The sequence below is a fragment of the Mya arenaria genome, chromosome 8 (genome assembly GCF_026914265.1).
Source record: "Mya arenaria isolate MELC-2E11 chromosome 8, ASM2691426v1".
Classification (NCBI taxonomy): Eukaryota; Metazoa; Mollusca; class Bivalvia; order Myida; family Myidae; genus Mya; species Mya arenaria.
This window is the reverse complement of record NC_069129.1, coordinates 18,783,470-18,807,767: the sequence shown is the minus strand read 5'-3', so window position 1 is coordinate 18,807,767 and position 24,298 is coordinate 18,783,470. Positions and strand designations below refer to the sequence as shown.

The 24,298-nt window shown below is 34.9% G+C and overlaps 1 protein-coding gene across 1 annotated transcript; it reads left to right on the top strand.

Annotated features, from left to right (window-relative positions):
* The first annotated feature begins 2,737 nt into the window (after positions 1–2,737).
* LOC128242294 (G patch domain-containing protein 1-like) lies at positions 2,738–23,087 on the top strand. Its single transcript, XM_052959390.1, has 19 exons — positions 2,738–2,813; positions 3,852–3,983; positions 5,757–5,848; positions 7,042–7,202; positions 7,524–7,612; positions 8,295–8,423; positions 9,505–9,641; positions 10,073–10,202; positions 10,517–10,637; positions 11,137–11,387; positions 12,057–12,368; positions 13,177–13,352; positions 14,980–15,107; positions 15,783–16,293; positions 17,511–17,667; positions 19,081–19,290; positions 19,810–20,036; positions 20,409–20,554; positions 20,946–23,087. Exons 1-19 carry the CDS (start codon positions 2,738–2,740, stop codon positions 20,995–20,997), a joined length of 3,237 nt encoding a protein of 1,078 aa, XP_052815350.1. The 3' UTR covers positions 20,998–23,087.
* The last annotated feature ends 1,211 nt before the right edge of the window (positions 23,088–24,298 follow it).

The window sequence follows — 24,298 nt, the reverse complement described above, 5'->3', positions numbered from 1 at the left end:
TTTAGTACATCATTAAAGCTTGACGTTTAGTTTTATTGCACATTTAACCTTGACCTGAAGTTTATGTTGCATCATTTAAGCTTTAAATGAAGTTTATGTTGCATCCTCTAAATAAGTTTGAATGTTGGTACTTTAAAGTTTGATATTTGCAAGAGAATGATCAACATTTAAAAGTCAATAAAATATTAGATTGTTCTTTCGTAATCTTTCTTATTTTATACAACGTCATCTAATTAACATCTTAGACTTGTCTGAATGTTGCTGTTATAATTTGTAAAGCTTATCTGCTTAGGCCTAAAAAAAATGTTTGGTTAGGGTTACATCCTTTTCAAAAATAGGTAGGGTAGGTAGGCTTTTTTATTGTTTTTTATTAGGCTTTATATAAGAATGTCATTTTCATCATTGGAGAATGGTGTTAAAGTTATCTTCTATATAAGCAATTAAGGTTTTAAACTACATATTGAAAAGCAAAAAAAAACAAAAAGAATTTTTTTTTTTTTTTTTTTTTTTTTTTAGTTTTTCATTTTTTTTTTCAAACTGACTATAAAAACGTTAGGGTCGGCGCCTATTCCGTAGGTAGGGTCGGGTAACCCGAACCAAATGTATTTTTTTTTAGGCCTTAGGGTCGCCTTTTAAGGGACTCGCTCAAGTGGCACCAAATTTGTTTTTACCTTTAATGCATCTGAAAACACCTCTACATAGCTTTATTTACTCTTAGATACACACATTTCAGAAAAAAATACACTTAAAGTTTAAAAACAATCTGCTTTTAGTGGGGTGTGAACCCATGCCGATACAGTCACGGCAAAAATTTGATAACTAACAACAAAACCTCATTCCCACAAAGACTCATGCAAAAACATGAGGTTACTTAATTAACCTTTAAGCCTCAAGCTTAAAGTTGTGGACTTCAAAGACAATAGTTTAGCATATAGCAACAATTGTTAAAGGGTTACAGCTGTCAGTATCTTAGTTTGAACACTCCTAATGAGTTGCCACACTCGTCATACAAAAATGGGGCATTTTACAAAAAAACATGAGCAATTCCCTTTCACATTTAATACAGTTATGTTAACTTACTCGCTGCAGATAAAAAATACATCGAATAACACACTTGATGTAACCTATGTCAGCTTCTAACCATCTGAGGTTTAACGCTGTTACTTATACGAGAAATATGTATATATGCATGTATTTTGAAAAGCATTTCTTTTCACTTAGCTATTTTTAAATGATCTTGGCTTGACATTTAGCAATAGACATCCTCAACAACAACGTACGCTGTCTTCGGTTAAAGTTAGAGAATTCTGAAAGCAATTGCTCTCTCTTTCTACATGAACCCAAGTGAGATTTATTGTATTAAGGCAATTGTGGCATTCAGGCAAAAGCTCATCTTATAGACAATACTTCGTCTATCCATCCAGTATTGATTCTTGCCTTTTACCATCGTATGCGCTGTTTTTTGGACGTTACGGATAAAGAAGATCATTGGCGATAATTTGGATAGGAGCATTCATATCAAAGTACCAATTTTGCTTGAACAATAAGCCGGCACCTAGAATAAAACACCATTACAACCCGCATGCACAACAATAAGGCCGTAAGAAAAAGGTAAGTACAAGTCTGGCGTCAGCGCTCTGCAAACAGGGTGTCATGCAATGACCTGTGTAGGTATGTTTCGTCAGTGAAGACTAGATGTTCCAACATTCTAGGTTCGCATAGATTTCTTTTTCCTTCAAATATCGAAGGCGTGCCACGACAGAGTCGTTTCGCTCCAACAGTAAAGATCTATTGCTCTCACACTGCTGCGATGGACCCCCATTTTCTAGAATAGTTCACATATATTGACTTTTTAATGGAAGTGTATATGTGTGTTCGCGCGTGCGCGCGTGTGGGTGTGTTAACATCCTTTGAGATGGTATTGTAGTTGGGAGGATTCCGCCTTAATGTAAGATGATATAGACAACATATCCAATCACAGTCCTTATGATGTCTTCGACACACTAACTAGAGTGCTTACCCGCGTTTTGTCTCTATAAACAATCAGTATTATTATACTTTGTCGAAAACCTGAAGAAGTTGATGAGACATAAATCATCGTTGTGTGATTAAAGCATAAAGATTTTGGCATTTTTGGTGTAGTTTCTTCGTATTTCTTTATTTTCCTTTGTTTTTGTGCAAGGTAGAGATCACTTGCATTTATTATCTTTATATGTATATTTCTTTATTTGAGATGCCGCATTCAAATGTTTCTATGATATGTTTCACAAGTATCACAAAACATGTATTTAAAACCACAGGTTTAATAAACACTGTATGTCGTCAATTTTGAATATTCCCTTCACAGTATATTGTTTTTAATTTATTAGAATTAAAAACAATAATTACATATAGACTAGGAATTTTGGTACTTGCATCGAGTTTGTTGGGATTTACCCACCAGACCCAATTCAATGTAGCCTTAAATGATTTTATTAAGGGCGCATGCAGTAGATCGGGAAGTATACACAGCTCTGGCTAAAACCTTTTTTCATAAGTTAGTTTTAGGCTACAGTGTCTTCAAATAACTGCATCCCTCTATTAAGCGACAATATCATGAGATGTCATGTACATAACATCTATAAAATTTAATAGTGATCTGAACTCGGCGGCGATTAACTTCGGACGCAGTCTTTAAATTTACCAAGAGGACCGAACCACCGGATACCGTTATGACTGTATTCAAAATAAAGCAAACATGGCGGCGCATAGTGATTCTGACGAAGATGAAACGTTTGTTTCAATTGGAACGGCTTTGGATGTTCCTGATAAAGGTCTAATTACTGTTGAAGTCAAGCACTTTTTCGTTATTTTCTTTTTTTTTCTTTCATACTATGACACAATTGATAAGATTTTAAATTTAGGTTTTTCATGTATTTTCGAGGCTATCGTTTTTCATTCAGCTATCACTGAATCTGGGAAAGGTTCCAAAGCAGACTTGCATCTCATTTCAAAACCATTTCAACGACGGTTTCAATTGATCGTTTAACATTCGATCTGCTACCATCAGTGTTTATAAATAGAAAAATGAATTTATAGAAAAGTGAATTTTTTTCTGTAATGTGTGTGTGTGTGTTACTTATGTATTCCTTGGAGGAAAAGTGTGCCTGATGTGGGTCTCAAACACACAACTGCCAGAACACTAGCATGGAGGTCAAACTAAATTAGCTTACCAGGCCGCTCATTCTTACCCACACAAACCACTCCTCCCCCATTTACCTTTAAGGCTGATCCAGGCACTCTTGCCTTCTACTTCTGACACCAATATAGTAAGCCTTAGTGGAAAAGTGAGTCTGGTGTGGGGCTCAAACCCACAACTACCGGAACACTAACACAGTGCTCTAACTAACTGATCTAACCTGGCGGCTGGTTCTCTAATATACGCACACAAACCCTACATTACTGCTTGGTTTTTATACACACGCACGCACGCACGCACGCACACACACACACACACACACACACACACTACATAACGGCTTATGATCAAGCCATCTGGTTAACTCAATTAGAGACTGGTGCTAATGTTCCAGTAGTTGCAGATTCAAACCTTGCACCTAGCCTCTTTTTCCTAAGGTGTATTTAAATGTTGTCAAGAGTAAAAGGCAAATGAGCATAAATGAACCTAAATGATTATTTGGGAAAATCAGATATATAAATAAGTTGCCCATGTAGCTGCTGTCTTCTTAGATGATAAGCCATCATGGGCATCCACTGTCTGAAGAATTATTCTGAAATCTCTGTAATTATTTCAGGATTTTTTTATGAAACACGATTAAACATGTAATTAAAAAATTTAATAATTTTTACAGATGAGCCAGTTAAAAAGCCTATCACTGTTCAAGACATGTCTGTCAAGGACAGTAAAGGAAGAGTTCGGTTCCATGGAGCCTTCACAGGTGGCTTCTCTGCTGGGTACTTCAACACAGTGGGATCCAGAGAAGGTGGGCAGACAGGAAAAAAATATAAAACTCATCAATATATAGAATATTCAATGATCAAAAATAGATATATTTCTAATTGTCTATTCTCTTTTTTGTTTTTACATGTTAGGGTTTCCATCAAGGTGAGAAAGCATCCAAATTTCTTCTGGAACACTTAATTAAATTAAAGTTAAGAATATTTAAGGAAGTTATTTAAATACAGCAAATTTTAAACTCACCATTTTGGAAATGGGGTCAGAGCCTTTCTAATTGCAAAAAAATCACTATTTTGACTGAATTTGGGAACTCAAATTTTGCTTGCGAATGAACAAGAATGCTTTTAAAAATACAAAGAAGGTGATTTAGGTTGTTTTTTTTTTCAAAATACTCCAACTCTTCCATACAGAAATGGTTGAGGAGTCCATTTTTCTTTTATTAATAAATCAAATAAAAACTTAAAAACCTAAATTGGTGAATTTTATTTTCACATTTAAGAAAAGTACATGTTTAAGCATTTGAAATAGGGCTTGATGCTGGCTCTAAATTGGTCAGAAAAGGCAATAGTGAACATTTGGGTGAGAAGGAAAGCAATAGGGCTGTAACGAGTACCCGAGTAATCGCGAGTCAAAGCAAAATATTCAACACAAATATTTGCCAGTGATCGCTGGATCGTGATTCAAGTGCAAAAGTTAATAAAAGAATAAAACAAAATGAGATAATTCAATTCCAGCAAATATTGTGGTTGTTTTAAAAAATATAATGAATTGTTTATCCGAAATGTCCGAAATACGTTGCACTGACGCAACCGCAAGTTAATTCATACAGCGCTAGCATTCAATGCAGTGTGCGATGTTGGAATGGAGAATGCTTCTTGTCAAGGTTTTAAGGGAATATAATGTTTTAAAATGAATGCAAATTTAGAAATAAGAAATGAAAAGTCAAAGGGCATTAAAGAAATTATAAAGAGAAGATCTACAATAATAAAATAATGCGAAACTTATGTGCAGCTATCGTTTATTTTTGTCTGCAATTCAATGCCAACATGGCATCCCCGTTAACAAAAACATCAAATTCAGCGCTATATAGAAATGACCCAGCATCCTTTTCTTCTAAATTCTGGAAATATTTCAGGTTTGATGTAAAGAATGACAAAAAAATGAAAACTAAACAAAAATGAAGCTTTTGTTATACTTTAATTATTCATTTATTTTCAAAATATGTATTGCTTTATAACCAATAAATCGTGAATCGATTCGTGGATCGCTAATCAAAGATCGCGATTCGAATCAGATCGCCTTTTGTCCGGTGATACACAGCCCTAGAAAGCAAGATGAAATTATAAATTTTTGTAATTAATGAAAGCCTGTTATTGAAGTTTAGTAAAAATTAAAAATTAAATGTAAGATGTTAAGATGAAGCAGTTTAAATTTGTTTCAAGTTGTTTATTATGAGAAAGCTCAATGACAATATGGGTCTCAACAGAACACATTTTTTTTATCAGCATTAGACATCTTAAGCATATTTAACTCAACTCAACTTTATTCAGAACATAAAGGCCTCCAGCCCAAAATACACACTATTATATATACATCATTAATTACAATACAGTTTTATCATTATTGGATTATCTTGAGTAATATACTTATTATACTTTTTAAGTATTAAAATTGTGATACATGCATCAGAATGTTCCGATATTAGCTTAGAATACAAGTTATTTGTTATCTGAAATTGATAAAGATACTATTAACAATAATGTTTTGTTTTAATTTCCCATATGTTTTTTATGCCCAGGATTCACCCCTTCCACATTTGTTTCATCAAGAGAGAAGCGGACAGATGGCTCAGGCTCGGGACAAAGACCAGAGGATTTTATGGATGAAGAGGTTTGATGAGTTTGTCACAGGATGCAGTATTCATATCCCATATTGAATATATTCCAGTGATTTTTGAGTATTATTTTTAATGCTGTCTGCGCCTTTTAGCGATAAGACCTTATTTGGGAACATTAAGAACACAGTTTTATTACTTACCAATTAACAAATTTTTACTTTCTGTTGATATTAGTGTATATTTTATGTGTAAATACAGACTATTTTTCTAAAACATGATTACCTTAAATATATAATTCAGTAATGAGTATATTCAAACAGAATTATAAAGTCTCTTGGGTGGGTTCCAACTTTTATTTAAATTCACACAATGTGGTTGTTCAGAATGGTTTTAAACTAAGGCGTACATACAAAATTTAATGTTTGTACAAAGGTTCTGCAAAAAAAGGTCTGAACCAAAATAATATGAACTTAAAATAATTATTAACATAAACATGTATTACTTAATTACATGATGAGTATCATAAAACAATGACAATACTGGTAAATAAGTCACTGTAGATTTTGCTATTTCTGTATCTGTAATATCTTGCATGTAAATGAAGATAAATGTAATAAATTAGTAATATTAAAATACAATTTACCACTGAATACAGGAAATAGAATTACTGTAGAAAGTATTTGATATCCAGTTTAATAAGCAACAAATTTTTCATTAAAAAGCAACACATTTTTCATAAACTGCTCCTTTAGGAATTTAACAGACAATGAAAATGACGCTTCCACTCTCGCATAAAAACGGGGACAGACAGACTAATAAGTAACCAATCGGACACTTATGAAAAAATAAAAACACACGAACATCACAGTCAATAAGACAATCACAATAAAACGATCATTTGCATTGGCTGGAGACTTTCCTGCTAGGTGCTAACTCACCAGTCCTTTGGGAGAAAATAAGTGTCATTCTGACAGACAAAATAAATGTCAAAATGAACTTAAACAAATGAATATGCACACAAGATGAACATATACGAACGATTTCTGTAAAGGCGGTGATCTGCTTATATACCACATTGGATAGATTTGGCAGTGTCAGAATCTTCTGAGACTATGTGCGTGAAGGGTGCATGATACTAACTTGGCAGTAATATGTGCGTGGATATGCCAAGTTTGTAGATAGCAAGAACAAGTTTTATAAAATTTATTGTTTACCAACAATCAATTATTTTTTTTTTTTTCTTAAGGATATTAGTGAGCATGGAATAGCCCCTAGGAAGTTTGTAACGAGTGCCCAGTTTACCTCGGAAGAGAGGAAGAAGCGGACATTTGATGAGGCCAAACTTGCAACAGCAGATTCCATTTTGGGAGGGGACACCACACTGTTAAACCTAATTGTACCTGAAAGGTATATTGTTTTAAGAAATGGCTTATTGTTTGAATTGCATGTGTTAAATCCATAATCATCAAAATTAGAACTTGCCTCATTTTTTTACAATACTGGTTGTGAGAACTGTAGCAAACATAAGGGAGATGTAAATTATAAATTTTATATAATAAAAGCCCTTCACCCCTTTTATTTGTGCCTTGCTTGTGCTAATGCTGCCCTGTTACTGTGCTTACTGATACAGATTCTCTGGTTAAAAGAAATTATGCATTTGCAAGATAAAAGTCTTCATGAATTTTATGTTAAAGGCAAAATGGAGCCATTTGATTTCCTTTTTTACAGAATTACTGTAGGAGTGCGACTATTGAGAAAGATGGGCTGGAAGGAAGGGCAGGGAGTGGGACCCAGGTTGTCAAGGAAACAGAAACAAGGTTTGATAATAATTGTTATTCTAAAAATTATTGTTTCCTTAAATTTCACATGATAACAAATACAACTTAGTGATGAATTGTCTTATGTCAAGCAAGGTTAGGTCAAAATTTGCTTGTATTTTGTCTTTTCCGGGCTGTAACTAGACCATGTATTGGGGGATTTTAAAATACCCTCCCTGCACTAATGTACCGTATGACAAGACATGATCAGGCACAAGACCAACGTCAGTAGTTCATAGGTTGCATAGTTGTGCTTGTTTGAAATCACTGTCATGCAAAGCAATCAAGTTTACACCAATTACAAAGAACAATGCCAATGAGACAATATGATTTTCATAATTATGAAAGTGAAAGTGGTATAGGTGTTCGACTCTCGACCAAGAGGATGTGGGTTCAATCCCCAACAGGGTTACTTTCTCTTTGCCTCTTACAAATACAATGGACATAAATAAATCCAGGAAACCGACTTAAAGAGTGATTCTATAAGCTATCAGCTTTTGCCACAATGAAGCTTAAGAAGTTAGTATTAAGTTAACTAGTAAACCCAAGACATTATACCAAATCCTGGGTGTATTGGGTGGTTTACTATGATTGGTTGATTGATATTACATGAAAACAGGTTTGATGTTTTTTTTTGTCTGACTAAGTATTGTAATTTATATAAGTGTTACTATATCTGTAGCTGAAGGCAGAAGGATCTATGGCTGCACTGGGCCACCAAGCCCCGACAGTGGAGACGACGGTCTTGATGATGAAACAGTCTTGTCTGACGTCACATTTGCTCCGACTGACACAGCGCATATACTGCTTGGTATGTACTTATCTTGATGATGAAAAGTTAGTGTTGTGCCGATGATCTATTATAATCGACAATTTATCTGAAAGGCCTATGTTGGCGACAATCGATAGTGAAATTTGAACAATTGATTATACATACAAGGGATGTAAATGCTACCGACTAATTTTTTTTTGTTTAATGCTTAAGTGTTAAGGTGTTACTATCTTAAGTTATCAAGTCATATTCTTATCAAGTCAGAATGTCACTACAGTACCATATTACAAATTTTCTTCGCAATTTAACTGCTAAAGGATTAGTTTCAACTTATCATGTAATGGTCTAAAAGTGAATTTTAAAACATATTACCGTTTACTTCTTACCATGTAAGAATAAAGTTTTCTCAGTTTTCTGAAAGGATATGTTCTTGTAAAATAAAAATATATTCAACTGCTTGTTGTACTGTCTTGTTACTGACTGATTATTAAAAAGATAACGATATCTTTCTGTGTTTATTTAACACATGAATATAATACTAAATGTAAGACAAAAATTAGAGCCTGTGGTCTCATGTTATGTATAAGTAACTTGTAAACACGAAAAGACAGTTGCGTTCTGAATAAATAATGTAAATTATCGAAGAAATGTACAAACAATATTGTGAGGGAACATTGGTGCTTAAAACTGATGCTGTATCTGTATGCCTTAAATATGATGACGAAATATTATTAAATAATGTTTACATCAATTAATAATAGATCATTGATCGGTTTCATAAACCGATTATCGATAGTTATTTTTCTGTCTGATTCCCAACACTACGAAAAGTCATGTCTGATGTCACATTTGCTCTGACCGACACAATCCACATTCTGCTTCATATGTATATAAAGATTCAGTTTATTCTGAAAAAAAGGGGAAGAAGCCTTGTTACAAATTTGGCCTGTGAGGCAATCATCATCATCATCATCGTTGTCATCATTATTGTCACCATCATCTTTGTCAACATCACTGTGCAACAGTGGGTTGGAGTCAAGGAAGGCCCTACTCTCTACAAATATTTAATTTTTCGAGTTCCCGCCTGTACTCAAATCTGATTACCTTTGTGTAATGACAGGTGCCAAGGACAACACCCATGGTCTGGGCTACAGCGGGTTGGACCCCAGGAAAGCCCTGCCCTCTACACACATCAACCTGTTTGAGGCCCCAACTGTACGGAAATCTGGCGCCAGTAGAAGAGGAATACGAGGACAGGTATTCTAGAGCAGCATGACAGTTTAAGACTTATTGTGTGTTTTGTCTCTTTCTGTCCTGTTTTTGTCATTGGCCAGTATTATATTGCCATTTTCAGCAGTCTTCAAAAACAGACTTTGGGATGAATTAGCCCAAATTCTTGAAAATCTTACTTGGTGTAAAAGAAATTAAAAAGGCCTGCTTTATGACATTCCGAATTTGAACAGGCCCAACAAACATTTTGAATACCACATATTTATTATGAGTTCAACTCACATTTTACCAACTATTCTTATATAATAAGTTGATAGGTAATTCAATCTAGTTGTGGCTTTTTGGCTTGCATTGGAGGATGAGAAATGACGACATGCTCTGTGGACCTCTCAGTTTAGCAAAAGAAGGGGACATTCAAACTTAAACATATCACCCTCAATCACTTCCATTTGATACAGGGGTTTGGTGTCGGTGCTCTGGAGGATGAGGATGATGATGTCTACGGTATGGATGACATGTCCAAATATGACATGACGATGGGCGGTGAGGGAGATGACAAGTTTGGATGGACTGCACCAACTCATAGGGGTAGGGTTTCATAGCATCAACTTTATCTGGCAATCAGCTTGTTTTTCTGCAAACAAGTAAAAAATGATAATCACTGCCAAGGATTCCTAAAAGTATAAGATTCTTGAAGATATACTACTCTGATAGACATGACAACTTTTGTTGTTGTTGGTATAGTGTCTGATTCTTGAACTTATTCTGCTAAAAGTATTGTATCGGCCACTATAGTTTTCTGTCACACTAAAGGAACTGGTTTGTATGAAAGACTTCCCTCACCCAACCCTCCTTAAGGACTTAAGGTGGGCTAGATAATGATAAGTAATATGTTATGGCAGGTCAGAAGCAGCAGACACCAGTGGGCTATGTGGGGCAACTGCTAGATGGGTTTTCTCTCTCCTCCAAGAAACTGGTCCAGAAGAAAGACTTCCCACCCCCTTCCCTCCCCAGGGACTTTAGGTAATTATGATCATTTTTGTGTGTATTTTTATTCATTAAAAACAGTTGATGTGTTGTTATAGCCTTGTTGTTATTGTGCAAAATTTAATGTATTCTGTAACTCATAGTAACTGTTTAAGATATAAACAATGAAACATATTCAAATGTTTGCATGGACAGTTTGTATAAGATTAACAAGTTCCCATAACGCAGATCGTAAGGGATGGCCCTTGACCAACTAAGAAAAACTTACAAGGGTTGATATCTCTCATGGCCTATTTATTTCACTCTTTAAATAGCAAGTACCGATATTGGATTGTTTGTGAAGAGACTTTTTTTGATGGAATAAATGTCACATTTTTTTGCGTTAATGTATTGTATTAGATACCTGTAAAGTTTTTGAAGTTCCTGTTAAGTCTAGTTTATTTCTGTTTACAAGTGCAATGAAATATATATAAAAACAATCTCTACGAAATATTATCTCTGAACAATGAAAATTCTCACTCTGTTTTCATTGTAGACCAGTGCACAGATTCAAAAAGTCAGATGACCAGTCAATAGTAATGACTAGAAACCAGTCCAGTACAGGTGTGGACTACAGGCAGTTCCTAAAACCTTCTGATGCTGGGCCCAGCCCTGTGCCTGGAACCAGCAGCTCTGGTTTGGTTCCAGGCTCAGCACCTGGCAGTGTGAGTCAAGGTTCATCAGCTAGGGAGAAGCGTCATGATGCTACAAGTAGAGGTGTCGCTCTCGGGGAGCAGGCATTTGTTGGTAGGTTGTTCTTTTGTTATAAAAGATTGTTATATAAGATCATTTCAGCTTAAGAAGTGGTAAAGTAGTGTGTGTTTTTTCAGAAATAGAATGTTATAAGTGATGACTTGATTGACTAGTTATTTTTCTTGGAACTCTAGTGTAAAAGTATCTCTTGCTTTAGAATCTATGAAACAGTTCACTCAGATATTTTCCTTGTTAGAATTGACAGTTATTCTTTTTGGACAAATGACTTAGCTACGCCTCAATTCGTATTGACATTTGACAAATATAAATATGCTAAAAGGCTTCTGATCTCTTAAGCAATACACAAATATACACAATATAAGTATATAGCATTGAATTTGCATCAGTTTATAACAAATGTACAATATTATATTGTTATAGATAATGATTTCATAATTGGCTATAATCAATTTATTATTTCTTTTATAAAATGCGTAAACCAAATACATTAAGATACTTTGTAATGTGTTGCTCCTTGCAACCTAACTTGTTATCCCCTGAATTAATGTAAATGTAATTATAAGTATTGAAATTGTCCTGTCAATGCTTTTTATTAATTGCTCATGTCTGAAAATAGCTCATTGAGCTAATGTTTCTTGTTTACACATACCTGACTTTAAATAAAGATTCTTGTATCGTGTACTTAAAGAAGTTTTATTGCAGGATCTGTGTTTGATCTTATACCCAAGGAAGAAAAGGAGAGAATAAATCAAGCCAAGCAAAATACTGATACCACAGCAATCGTGAACTTCCCTTTAAGAACATTTGTCAGTTCTGAGACACTTGAAGGTAGTGAAGATCAACCTAAGGGAGATAATTCCACTACTACTGAATCTACCTCCAATGTTGAAGAGCATAGAAAGAGTGGTGTCCCTTTATTCCAGGGAGCAGCCATTTTCAAACCATTCAGCAAAGATCCAGCTAAACAGTTGCGATATGATAAATATCTAGAAGCAGTCAAACATGGGCACAAAGGTACATATATAATATTAGTGATGCTCCGATGATTGATTATAATCAAAAAATGATTATGATTGGTTTGGCCTGAAATCTGTGACAATCGATTGTATTTGGTTATAGTGAACATCAATTCAACTAGCTTCTTTCCTCTTGTTATTTGCGTTCAGTTTATTTCTGCCTATGTTCTCCTTTGAGTTTATTTATACATTTGTCAATGTTCAGTTGTTATCGTTAACTGTATGGCCAAAAGCAACAACAACACTGAATATCCGCAAAAATAGACATAACATAAGGCTAATTAAGCATAGTTAAGGTTTACGAGTATTTGTACAAGTATAAATTACAAATAAGGTATTGTCAAAAACCAATTGTTCTGGTTTCTTGAGTGTCAGAACCGATTATCGACAGTCCAACTGGAACTGATTTCTAGCACTTTATGATAATATTATGTTATGTTTTACCTTTCAATTTGGTTTTACTTGTTTACATGAATCAACTGCGATCGCAAGCGTATTGATTTGATTTTGATTGATAAAAAAATCAGTACTTTCTTATGTAAATAAACCTCTTTCAGCTATTCGATCAACATTTAGGGCTATTCCAGTAAAACATATAACTCCCGGGGGGAAAGGCAATAATTTAAATAGTATATAAGTGGGTGTCTTTTTTTACTAATTTGGACCCGAGAAGGGTAAATTTGCTTCTGTTGGGGTGTGGCATAATTTAAAAGAGGCTTTCGCCCGGGGGTTATATGTTTTAATGTTATAGCCCTTACTCTTTTATGTCAACAAGTAACCAATATCCTGAAATATTATCTCTACAGAACCATACCTGTTAGTTGGTATGCCCGGAAAAACAGATTGGGAGAAAGAGAGAGAGCGGGAGGAATTTAGCAAGGCCGCCCACCTGTACCGACCTCTAGCATCAATGATGGCCGCACGGTTTACACGTGCAGGAACAATTGAGGATGGTGAGGAAGATGTAAAGGCTGAACAAAAAGTAAGTGGCATTGCTGTATTGAAAGGGGTCCTGCAAGCCCCCCCATCCCCTCCCGCCTGTACGGACCACTAGCGTCCATAATAGCTGCAAAATTTACATGAGCAGGAACAATTGAGGATGGTGGGGAGAATGTCAAGGCTGAACAAACAGTAAGTGGCATCAGTGTCATGAAAGGGGTTAAGCAGGGTTGTCCACCTGTACCAACCACTAGCATCCATGATAGCTGCACAATGTACATGTGCAGGCACAGTGCAGGACCTATTGAGGATAATGGGGTTGATGTAAAGGCAGAACAAACAGTAAGTGGCATTGATGTTATGTAAGGGGGTATAGCAAGGTCATCCTCCTGTACTGACTCTTGCGTCCAGGAAGGTTGCACGATTTACACGTGCAGGAACTATTGAGGATGGTGGGGAGGATGTAAAGGCGGAACAAACAGTAAGTGGCTTTGGTATAATTAAAGGTGTCCTGCAAGGCCGCTCACCTGTACCGACTACTGGCTTCAATGACGCCCACACAATTTACTCATGCAGGACCTATTGAGGATGGTTGGATTTGATGTCTAGGTGGAACAAATAGTAAGTGGCTTTGGTGTGAGGTAAGGGGTCTTGCAAGACTGTCCTCCTGAACTGACCCTTGCATCCATGATGGCTGCATGATTTACATGTGCAGAAACTATTGCAGATGAGATGTTAAAATTGAACATAAAGTGAGGGGCATTAATGAAATATACAGATTTAAGCTATCTAGACCATCCACCTGTAACATCCATTAGCATCCATGATGGTGGCTTTTACCGTACAAAAACTACTGAGGATGATTGAGAATGTTAAAAGAGAACATACAGCGAATGGCATTAATTAAATGTTAAGAGTTTACAAAGTTACCCTTACCCTCTTTGATGATACCAACCACAATTATAGGGACTGTACTCCATATGATGAAAAAGCGAAAAAAAAGAAGAAAATTGTCGAAAACTGACATAAACTTGGTATCGATGTGTACAATGCGTTAAAACTCACTTACTGAAGTACCACATAAGTCACATTTAATTAATTTTTCGCAGTTTTTTTCGTATTTTACCATTAAAAAAGATTACTAGGTATGTCTACCTAGTAGAATTCATTCCTCATGAATGATTGGCTAGTCGATGTTATCACGTGATATAACCAAGTTAGGTATATAGCTTAAATACTCCCAACTGTTTAGGCTAAGTCTTCGTAGCACAGTGGATACAACGCTAGACTGCAATTTTGGCGACACACGTTCGAACCCAGTCCCCGAGTCAATTTTTTGTTTACATTTTGGTATTTGTTTTACATTTATGATAACAAAGAGTAGAACATTTTATTAAATAATTGTCCTGAGATTCGTTACAGAAAAAAAAATTGGTGCCAATCTGGTGTACATTCCGTTTAAGCCAGCTCTGTCTGTAAGATAGACATCATTTCCTTGCTAGATGTGTCTACCATAGGATTTGTTGATTTGAGTCCAATTCAGGATTTGTCAAAGCATAGGTACCGGGTATTACAAATATTTTGGTTTAACGTAGTCATTAAGTTGAAAGCGCTTCTGCGTTGTGAAACAAGTATTCTGCAATATTTTGTGATTTAAAATGTGTTGACAGATTGACCAGACAGACGCAGAGAAAGCAGCTTCCATGAAGATGTACGGGAAGCTGACTAGGGAGGACGAAGAGTGGCACCCTGACAATCTAGTCTGTAAACGATTTAATGTGCCAAACCCATACCCAGGGTATGTGAACTTTTTATTGAAAATATGTAGACAATATTATTCATATTCATTATGAATTATGAATTAGGATATGTGAAGTTAAGAGACTGTCATACATGGTACAAATGAAGTTAACATGCTGTCATGCATGGTACAAATGAAGTTAACATGCTGTCATGCATGATACAAATGAAGTTATGATGCTGTCATGCATTTTTATAATTGAATTAATTATGTGGTAATGCATTGTTATGCATTTTGGATTTGAAGAAATTATGTTGTAATGCATTTTGGATTTGAAGAAATTATGTTTTTATGAAATGTAGAAATGAATTTATATTGGCATCATGCATGGTAAATATAGGGTAATTATGCCACGTCATGTGTTGTAGATATGAAGTAATTATGCTCATGCATTGCATATACATATAAAGCAATTATGCGGTCAAGCAATGTAGAAATGAAGTAATTATTTGAATCTTGTGTGCAAAATTATAATTCTGATGTTTGGTTGGATCAAAGACTAATTATGCACACATTGTTTTTCCCTTTTTTCTTTTTTTCTCTCTTTTATTTACATAAAAAGAGGGTGATTTAGACTAAGATTAAATAAAACAATTGTTTCTCATTTATACAGCTGTATTAAAGAATACAAACAAACCTTTTTAAAATTCTGTATATTTTGATTATTTTCAGGTCTACAATAGTTGGCCTAATTTCAGCAAAGAGGGACAAGTACTCTGTGTTCAATTTCCTTAACTTCGCTAACCCAACAGAGATGGCCTATGATAGGAGGGGGTCCCAAACCCAGGAAACACCACCCCCAGAAGAAGTGAAAAAAGACAATGCTAAAACTGATACAGATAAGACTGATACTACTAGTAAGGTTGATAAAGAATTGAACAAGGGAAAAGCCATGAAATCAATATTCAGCCATCTTATTGATGCTGAAAAAGGGGCACAAAAGGCATCTAACCTGAAAAGTGATAAACCGGTTTCATTTAGTGTTAAATCTGTACAATCAAACAAACCTAAAGAGTTTAAGTCTATATTTAGCCATCTTGAGAAAGGGGAGAATACTGTGAAACCTGCACCTGTTGCCATGGAAACAGATAACGATGAAAATGCTGCGGATGCTGGTAAAACAGCAGCTGGGAAGTCTGTCAGTAAAACAGACAAGTTTGCTGAACTTGTTGAAAAATCAGAGGTATGTCCCCGGTTAGGCAAGAACGTGAATTTAAGTTTTTTTATAAACAAAATACAGGGAAGATAAAATTGAGCATTAATCCTGAACTCCAGATTGAGGGCTTTCACTTTCATATTTTTGTACCAGTATAGATATAAAGTGTCTTTTTCAGCAGGAATCATTAGTCTCTTAACTCTGCTTTGAGACTTAATCCCTCCTACTGGAGCCCAATTTTCACGATTTTTATGCCCCCACAAAGTGGCGGCATATAGGGTTGCCCTTGTCCGTACGTACGTCTGTCTGTCTGTACGTACGTACGTCCCGAAGATTGTTTCCGATCTAATTCTTGAAAACCGTTTGTCCAATCCTCACCAAACTTTAAACACATGTTTGTGACCATAATATCTTGATCAAGTTCGATAGTCATGGAAATCGCTTTAGTCATTTAGGAGTTACGGCCCTTTTTTGCCAAAAATACTTCAAAAATATATGTTTCCAATCTAATTCTTGAAAACTGTTTGTCCAATCCTCACCAAACTTTAAACACATGTTTGTGACCATAATATCTTGATCAAGTTCGATAGTCATGGAAATCGCTTTAGTCATTTAGGAGTTACGGCCCTTTTTTGCCAAAAATACTTCAAAAATATATGTTTCCAATCTAATTCTTGAAAAGTATGTGTCCAATGTGGATCCAACAAGTATTTTCCTGCCTGAATGGCGCCATATAACCTATACAGTCTTGCGATGCCGTAAAACCCAACTCAACTCAACTTATCCTATATGTGCAGATTATCCTGAATAATCATTATGGCTTATTTTCTGTGACAAAAAATCGAAGTGGGGGCATCCGTGTCCTATGGACACATTTCTAGTTATTATTAGTCTGATATTGCCAGTATACCAGGAATTATGATACATGTACATGTAACAATGTATATGCCAAAAGTTATATTGAAAACATGATTAAAAAAAGTTATGTGGAAGTATTATCATACATTTGAAAACTCGTATATAAGGTATTTTCACAAGGTTTCAAGTTTGTCACTTTTTGAAAGTAGCAGGGCAAATGCAGTGACCATTTGTATTTGATTGGTGGTGTTTCATTGTTACTCATTGATATTTTGTTTAATGGGTGATAGATTTTTTATTCAGGGCTTCTTTTAAGATTTACTAATAATTCATTGTTATATGATTATTTGTGCTCAGCAAATCTTTCAATGTTTATTTTCACACAGACTGATGGTGCTCCAGCTATGGACCTGTTCAGAGCTATATTTAGAAACACTGACTCCGAGGATAGCTCCAGTTCTGAGGAGGAGGATGGAGAGGATAGTTCCTCAAAACTACCAGATGCACAGGATAGTTCCTTTCAACCAGCTTTTTCAATCTCCGGTAAGTAGAAACAAGCTTTGTCTGAAAGTAATTTATAGATCCCTTTGTATGCCCTCTAAAATGAGGGCATATAAGTTAGAGGGGGCAAATAGTTTTGCAAATGTTGGATGGTAAGTAGGTCAGGTTGCAAGTCAGTAAGTCTGTTGGTAAACCATGTCTCTGCTGCAAATGAACTAAGATCAGTTTGACTGGGAACCATGAAACTTTAGAGGTAGGTTACCCATGACTAGTTGTTCACCCCTGTTGTTCAGGGGGTGAGTAGATCAGAAATAAAGGTCACTTTCTAGTCTTCTGAAAAGTTTGTTATCCAAGATTTTAAGAGCAGATAGATGTAGGACCATGAAACTCCATTGGTCCGTTTGCCCTTGACCAGTTCTTGACCCATGTTATATTTGGTCAAAAGGCACGGCAATGGTTTTCAGCTCTATTGGCCAGAGTCCAGAAAAGTTTATGCCATTGCGTGGTGCTCATTGCCCAAGCATCCGTAAACAATTACTTTTTAATGCGATACAGTCTTCAGTTTTGATTGTATCTCAATAAGACTTATACAATAGTTAGCTGTAGGTGAGAGCCTGGTTCCATTTTAAGACCAGCCAGATTTAAAATGTTTCAGCCCAAGCAAAAGTATTTTTAAGGGGGACAACTTGTACAGAGTTGTGTATTATTCTAGGGGTTATCTCCCTTCAACCTCTGTAAAACATGTAGTTCACTGATTTTTTCCCTTTGAATGAGCTATGTTCATGCTTTGGATAAAAATACCCAAAATGTCATGCTATAAGAGTGTAAGCCACAAGGGCCTATATTAAAAACCCTTTTTCCTACCAATTACTTAAGAATGGTTTGACCTAGGATCATGACAATTCACTGGTAGGTTGCTCTTGACATGTAGTTGGCTTCTTTGTTTTTGTGGTTAGTAGGTCAAGGTCACAGTCAGCTGCACAATAGCTCATTGATAATGACACAGGATTAGTATAAATATTTTAAATGTGACTAACACCTGTATACAGACTGCTGTTTTTATCTAAAGTTGAGCAAGGTATTGTCATTGTGTCTTAGGCTGTGGCTGTAGCAGCAGGCAAAATCTTAAACCAATATTAAAAATATTTTCTAGATATTCACATGAAACTTAGAACACATGTTACTAGTGATATTATGCAACGAAATGTGTAGCAAAGTAAATAACTTTGTCATTAAATACTGTTGAGATATGCCCATTGACCAAATTAGTAAAATTGATGAGCTCTTGTCTTATTATATGTGTGATCATTTTGTAAATTCGTCTTAATATTGCATTGCCCAAACTAAACAGTATTTTGTGACTTTAATAACTGCATTCAAATCGCAAAAGATTTTACGCGAAGACCACTTTTTCAGTTAAAACTTTTTAAGCTATAAAAATATTATTTTTCACAGACTCGGTTGAGGCCACTCCGGCCACATCACTGCCAGGCTTTACTGCCCCACCCAAACAGTCCACATTAGCAGGCTGTGGATCCTTCGTAGCCCTGCCCCCAGAGATCAGCCCCATGGAGACTGGAAAGGGGTCAGCTGGTCAGCCCCAGGATTCCAGTGGGGATGAATCAGATGCATATGGACCTGCTTTACCTCCTTCCCTACCACAAGGTTTGGCTGAATATGTAGCGTTTACAGTTTTTAGCTTGTCAGTTTTATGGTATTGTTACAGCACTTGTGGCATGTTTGGTAGTGTCATGCAACAATTTTAAGCCTTGGCTATAACTCTAAAACCATTCTGATGATACAAGATATTCACATGTTAACAGTGAAGGTATACAGATGCGCCATTTTCCCATTGCTTCAATACAAGTTTCAGACTCCATATGTTTACATGATGTTTGCAAAGTTAGTAAATGGATATAAAGATAATGTTATGATTATGTTATTAAAATCATTGCAGGTTATCTTTTAAGGCTAGTTGATTTCATTGGTTAAATGTAATTCGTGGATAACTGTTGACCGGTTCATGAACATTTTGGCTATCTTTGATAAAACCAAGGTGTTAATCACTTTCATACAATTTGCTGCAAATTATGTTCTTCTTTTTTAACAAACAATCACTTGACCAAATAAGTGTAATATCCATGTTCTATATCTTTTCTAATATTGATTTTTTTAACATTAAAGGTGCTGCATCAGCATCAAATGATAAATGGAGAGATCTGCCAGCTGGTGACTTCATTGATCTCACTAATGAAAAATCGAGAAACCAGCCAGCTGGTGACATCATTGATCTCACTAATGATAAATCGAAAGACCGACCACCTGATGACTATGTAGACCTTACAAAAGAGTCAACCAAAAAACACAAACACAGACATAGAGACAAGCATAAACACAAGAAAGAGAAAAAGGTAGATTGGTAATAGTCTATGGTGAAGATGGTATTAAATGGGTTTCTAGAAAACTGGTGAAAAGTCTTTAAATGAAGTGATAATTTGTTCTGTAACTGCTGAAAGCGGTTATTAATTAATGACTGTAATGTGGAGTATCGGGCATGTATGTAAAAGTGTAATAATTCTGCTTTTCTGCTATCATTATGAAAAAAATAGATATATGAAGGTTGTTTGAAGAATTGAAATCTTTCTTGAAAGGTTTTAGTCTCTGAGGTTTTGAAATAACCACTCAAGTGTGAGAATATTTCATGACTGTCCTTAAAAGTTGGCCTTGTTTTTAAAGACTTGTTTTAATTACAAAGGATTTAATTATGAAAACCAATTTTCCAGGAGAAACGAAAGAAAAGTAAGCACAAGAAGAAAGGCCGCAAGAAGGAGAAACGTTCCAGACATGTCAACGAAAGATCAGACTCGTCTGAACGGGAGGAGAGCAGTGATGAGGATGATAGGGAAACGGACAAGGAAATAATCAATAGGTACAATTATAAGTTTTAATACTTGATAGTTAATGGTTTAAGACATTCCGCAGACCAGTGACATTAGTCTTACAATGATTATACATCTGATATCAATCTCTTGGGGATATATATATATATATAGAGAGAGAGAGAGAGAGAGATTAAATTTTTCAAATGCAGTGGTTAGAATTAGTACAAGCCCTGCACAGGTAAATTGCTTTCCTGCTTGGTCAAATTCTGGATTGTATATAGTATTTATTGGTTGTTGCACTTGTATAATAATCAGGCTTGATCATTCAGAAGTCTAATTTGATGACTGTGTAATGTATGTTATGATAAATGAAATAAAGCTGTCACATTGAAATATTAAAGTACTGTTATTTGGTATTTTTCTGGTTTTGTCTTACAGGCTGAAGTTATTGAAATCAGCGCAGAGACAGAGGGCGGTAGACTTCATGTAAACTGACGGAGAGCTGCAGACTTCATGTAAACAGACGGAAAGCTGCAGACTTCATGTAAACAGACGGAGAGCTGCATACTTCATGTAAACAGACGAAGAGCTGTAGACTTCATGTAAACAGACAGAGATTCTCAAGCTGTTGGTCTTACATATTTGATGGACTTTTCCTTATTTAGTGCTGTTAACTGTGATAATTTGTGTTTTCCTCTTGATGCATGCAATACAGATGTTTAACAATTTTCATTACAACACACAACTATAGCTTTTAAGTGAAATAAAGAAACTGTAACAAAAATTGTCTTTAATAATGTCCAGTCGTTTAATGATTACAATCATGTTGTTTATCACAGTTATTTTACACATAAATGTTACTGTGATACAGTGACACAAACTGTGGTACTTCTCAAAGTTAGTGACAATTGTCACACTTAGGTCATCTTTAGAAATTGCTTTCCCATGGAGAATCGCTTTGGTTTTGCATGCACAGTTTCTTTATTCCATTAGTTTATTAAGATATATATATGATATTTAATTATGAAAAAAATAAAAATCCAATCTCCCATTAACTTCCAGGGAACTTGGTTGCCTTTTCACAGACGATAAACTGTCAATGTCAATGTATCTTCAGGAATAATCTGTGATTTAAAGAAGACTATAACCAGGTCCTGGCTTTAATAATCAGATAAAGGAAATAATAACTTGATTGTTGATTCAGTGGTTCTATTTTCTTCATAAATGTTTAAAATTTATTTTGTTGATTTTCCTTTTTTCTGGTGCTCTTGTAATATTTAAGCCGAATCATTCATAAAAGGGTTAGGTTTACAAGTCACATTTTCAGCCCCGCAATTATTATTTTTTAATTTAAATTTCATCAAACTATATTTCAAATACTTGATTAAAAATTGTTTTAGAACTTTACAGAGTGAAAAATGTGAGTTTTTCCCCTTCTTATGTATTTGATCAAATACAATGAGTTAAAGCTCTATTTTGTAACATAAAAAATATTAAAACCACAAACTGGGTGTGTAAACTAGGCAACATATGAATGCTCATTGAAGAATGCAGCCACTCTGGAAAAAAAGAAAATATTAAATGCTCAAATCAAAATAAAAAGCCATCTTATCTGTTACTTATTTTCTTCAAACATTTCTCAACTGAGAAAGAGAAAACATACATATGTGTTTAAAATGTCACATTTATGGCTTTTTAATTTCATGGAAAATTTGCCAGGCCAAAAATGAGCCTTCACATAACTTACCCCTTCAGTGCAAAAGCAGTGTGAATGAAAATGTTTTAGGAGCAGAAAACTTGACTGAAATATTGATGATTGAAAAAAACATAACTTTCATTTAATATTTACATGACTTTGTGTGTGTGAAGGGACAACTATAAACCAGTTAATCCATCAGTACAATTATAAGCTTAAATGATCACAAATGAAATCCTTATTTAAAATTCATTGTATAATTGGTTGTAGGCTTTGTGTATTTTTATTATTCAATTAAAATATCACTATATATCTCCAGACGATGGCATCAAAGGAAATACTTGTTAATAACTTTGAACTTTGTAGTACAGTTACCAACTTTAAAAAGTTAATAACATAGCATGTCTATCAGAGACCGAAAATTGTTTAATAATGCAACACTTATGTGTTCAGAGGTTATACATCTTGGAAGAATGTGTGAAAATCACTTACGGAGAAGGATGGTTGCATGTACATTCAAAAAGACTAGACTCCAGATGATACATTAGCAAGAAAAAATGAAGAAAATTGTCAAAAACTTACTTAAAATTGATATTATTGTGTACACTGCATTGAATTTTACTATCTGATATATCACATCTCTTACAACACATGCATCATTCACAGGTTTTGCCAATTTTTTCAATTCAAAATTTACTGGGGTTGTCTACCATGTCAATCCCAGTAAGGTTAAAAATAGCATCAATATATATATATCAATATATGTCCTCATAAACAGATATGATTAAAACTGTGAAACCATTATGTGCTTTATTTTTAAACGGAAAAAATCACCAACATGATAGTTGCGTTTATCATTTCAATTATGTAAAATGATATATTGTTGGCCTCCCACTAGATCGCATTGACAATTCTAGGCTTGTTTTGAGGAAATACTGTATTTGCCGATTATTGGACCATCTGGTGTGTAGTTCCTTTAAATCTGACAGACTAGAGACTTTATGATCAGAAAAGTTTATACAACTAGACAAACCAATTTAAAAACAGAAATACAATATTCATTTTAGAGGCATATTGGACCACCATAGATTTGTATTTGAAAACCAAGATAGATGTTCTTTGAAACATTTGGTTATGTAGGCATCTATTAAGGATCGGTGTGACCTTGACCTTTCAGTTAGGGACCAGCAAAACCTTCTGACCACATTATGGTGAACCATTGATTATAGAAAAATATATTTAAGGATGAAAAAGGAAATACGTGCATGCAAGCAGCATTGTACAAGATCAACCTGATGGAATGTAACCTTGACCTTTGAACAACTTGCCATGGATTAAGGCATAACAGTACCGGTATGTGTCACTAGGGTGATAATATCATTTTGTTCCAAGCTTTTTCAAATTCCTGATTAACTTGTAGCAGAACAGTCTCTAAGATATTTGGTAAAACAGTTTATCAATAAGTTATAGTAGAATAGGTGTGCGTATCTTATCTCAGAGGACATGGGTTTGATCCCTGCCACTGAAACTTTCTCAAAAAGGTCACAGTACTGGTTTCTGCCCATAAAAACAGAGGGTTTCTGCCAAGGCCACAGACAAGTGTTTCATATAGTTCTTTAGCTGTCTTTACAAATGAGCCAAAATTGATTAGGCCAAGTCAGATGTATTCAGATTGCAAAGCCATTTTTGTCAAGCATCAAACAAGATCATTGCTTACTGTTTTTTGCCCTTACAAATCAAGAAAATTATAACCAAAGCCTGGTTTTAGTTTCATGACTTCAATTTTTAGATATTGTTTGCTTTTAAAATTGTTGTCGTGAATCACACATGTATGTCAATTAATGAGGGTGGCAGGCCATTTGTTTGATGTTCACCAAAAATGGCATGCAGTATTGCACTTGATTTTACAAAGATCTAAGGTATGTGATTTTACCTTTATTAAGTTAATTTTGGCAAAAATATCAAACACTATAACATGCTTTGAAATCTTGAAATGGTAAGTCTATATGAAAGAATAGTACTGAAGCTGATGTCAAACTCTTCTCATTCAAGGGGCATTATTTATACAGATCAACATGTGTTTATTACGTCTCTG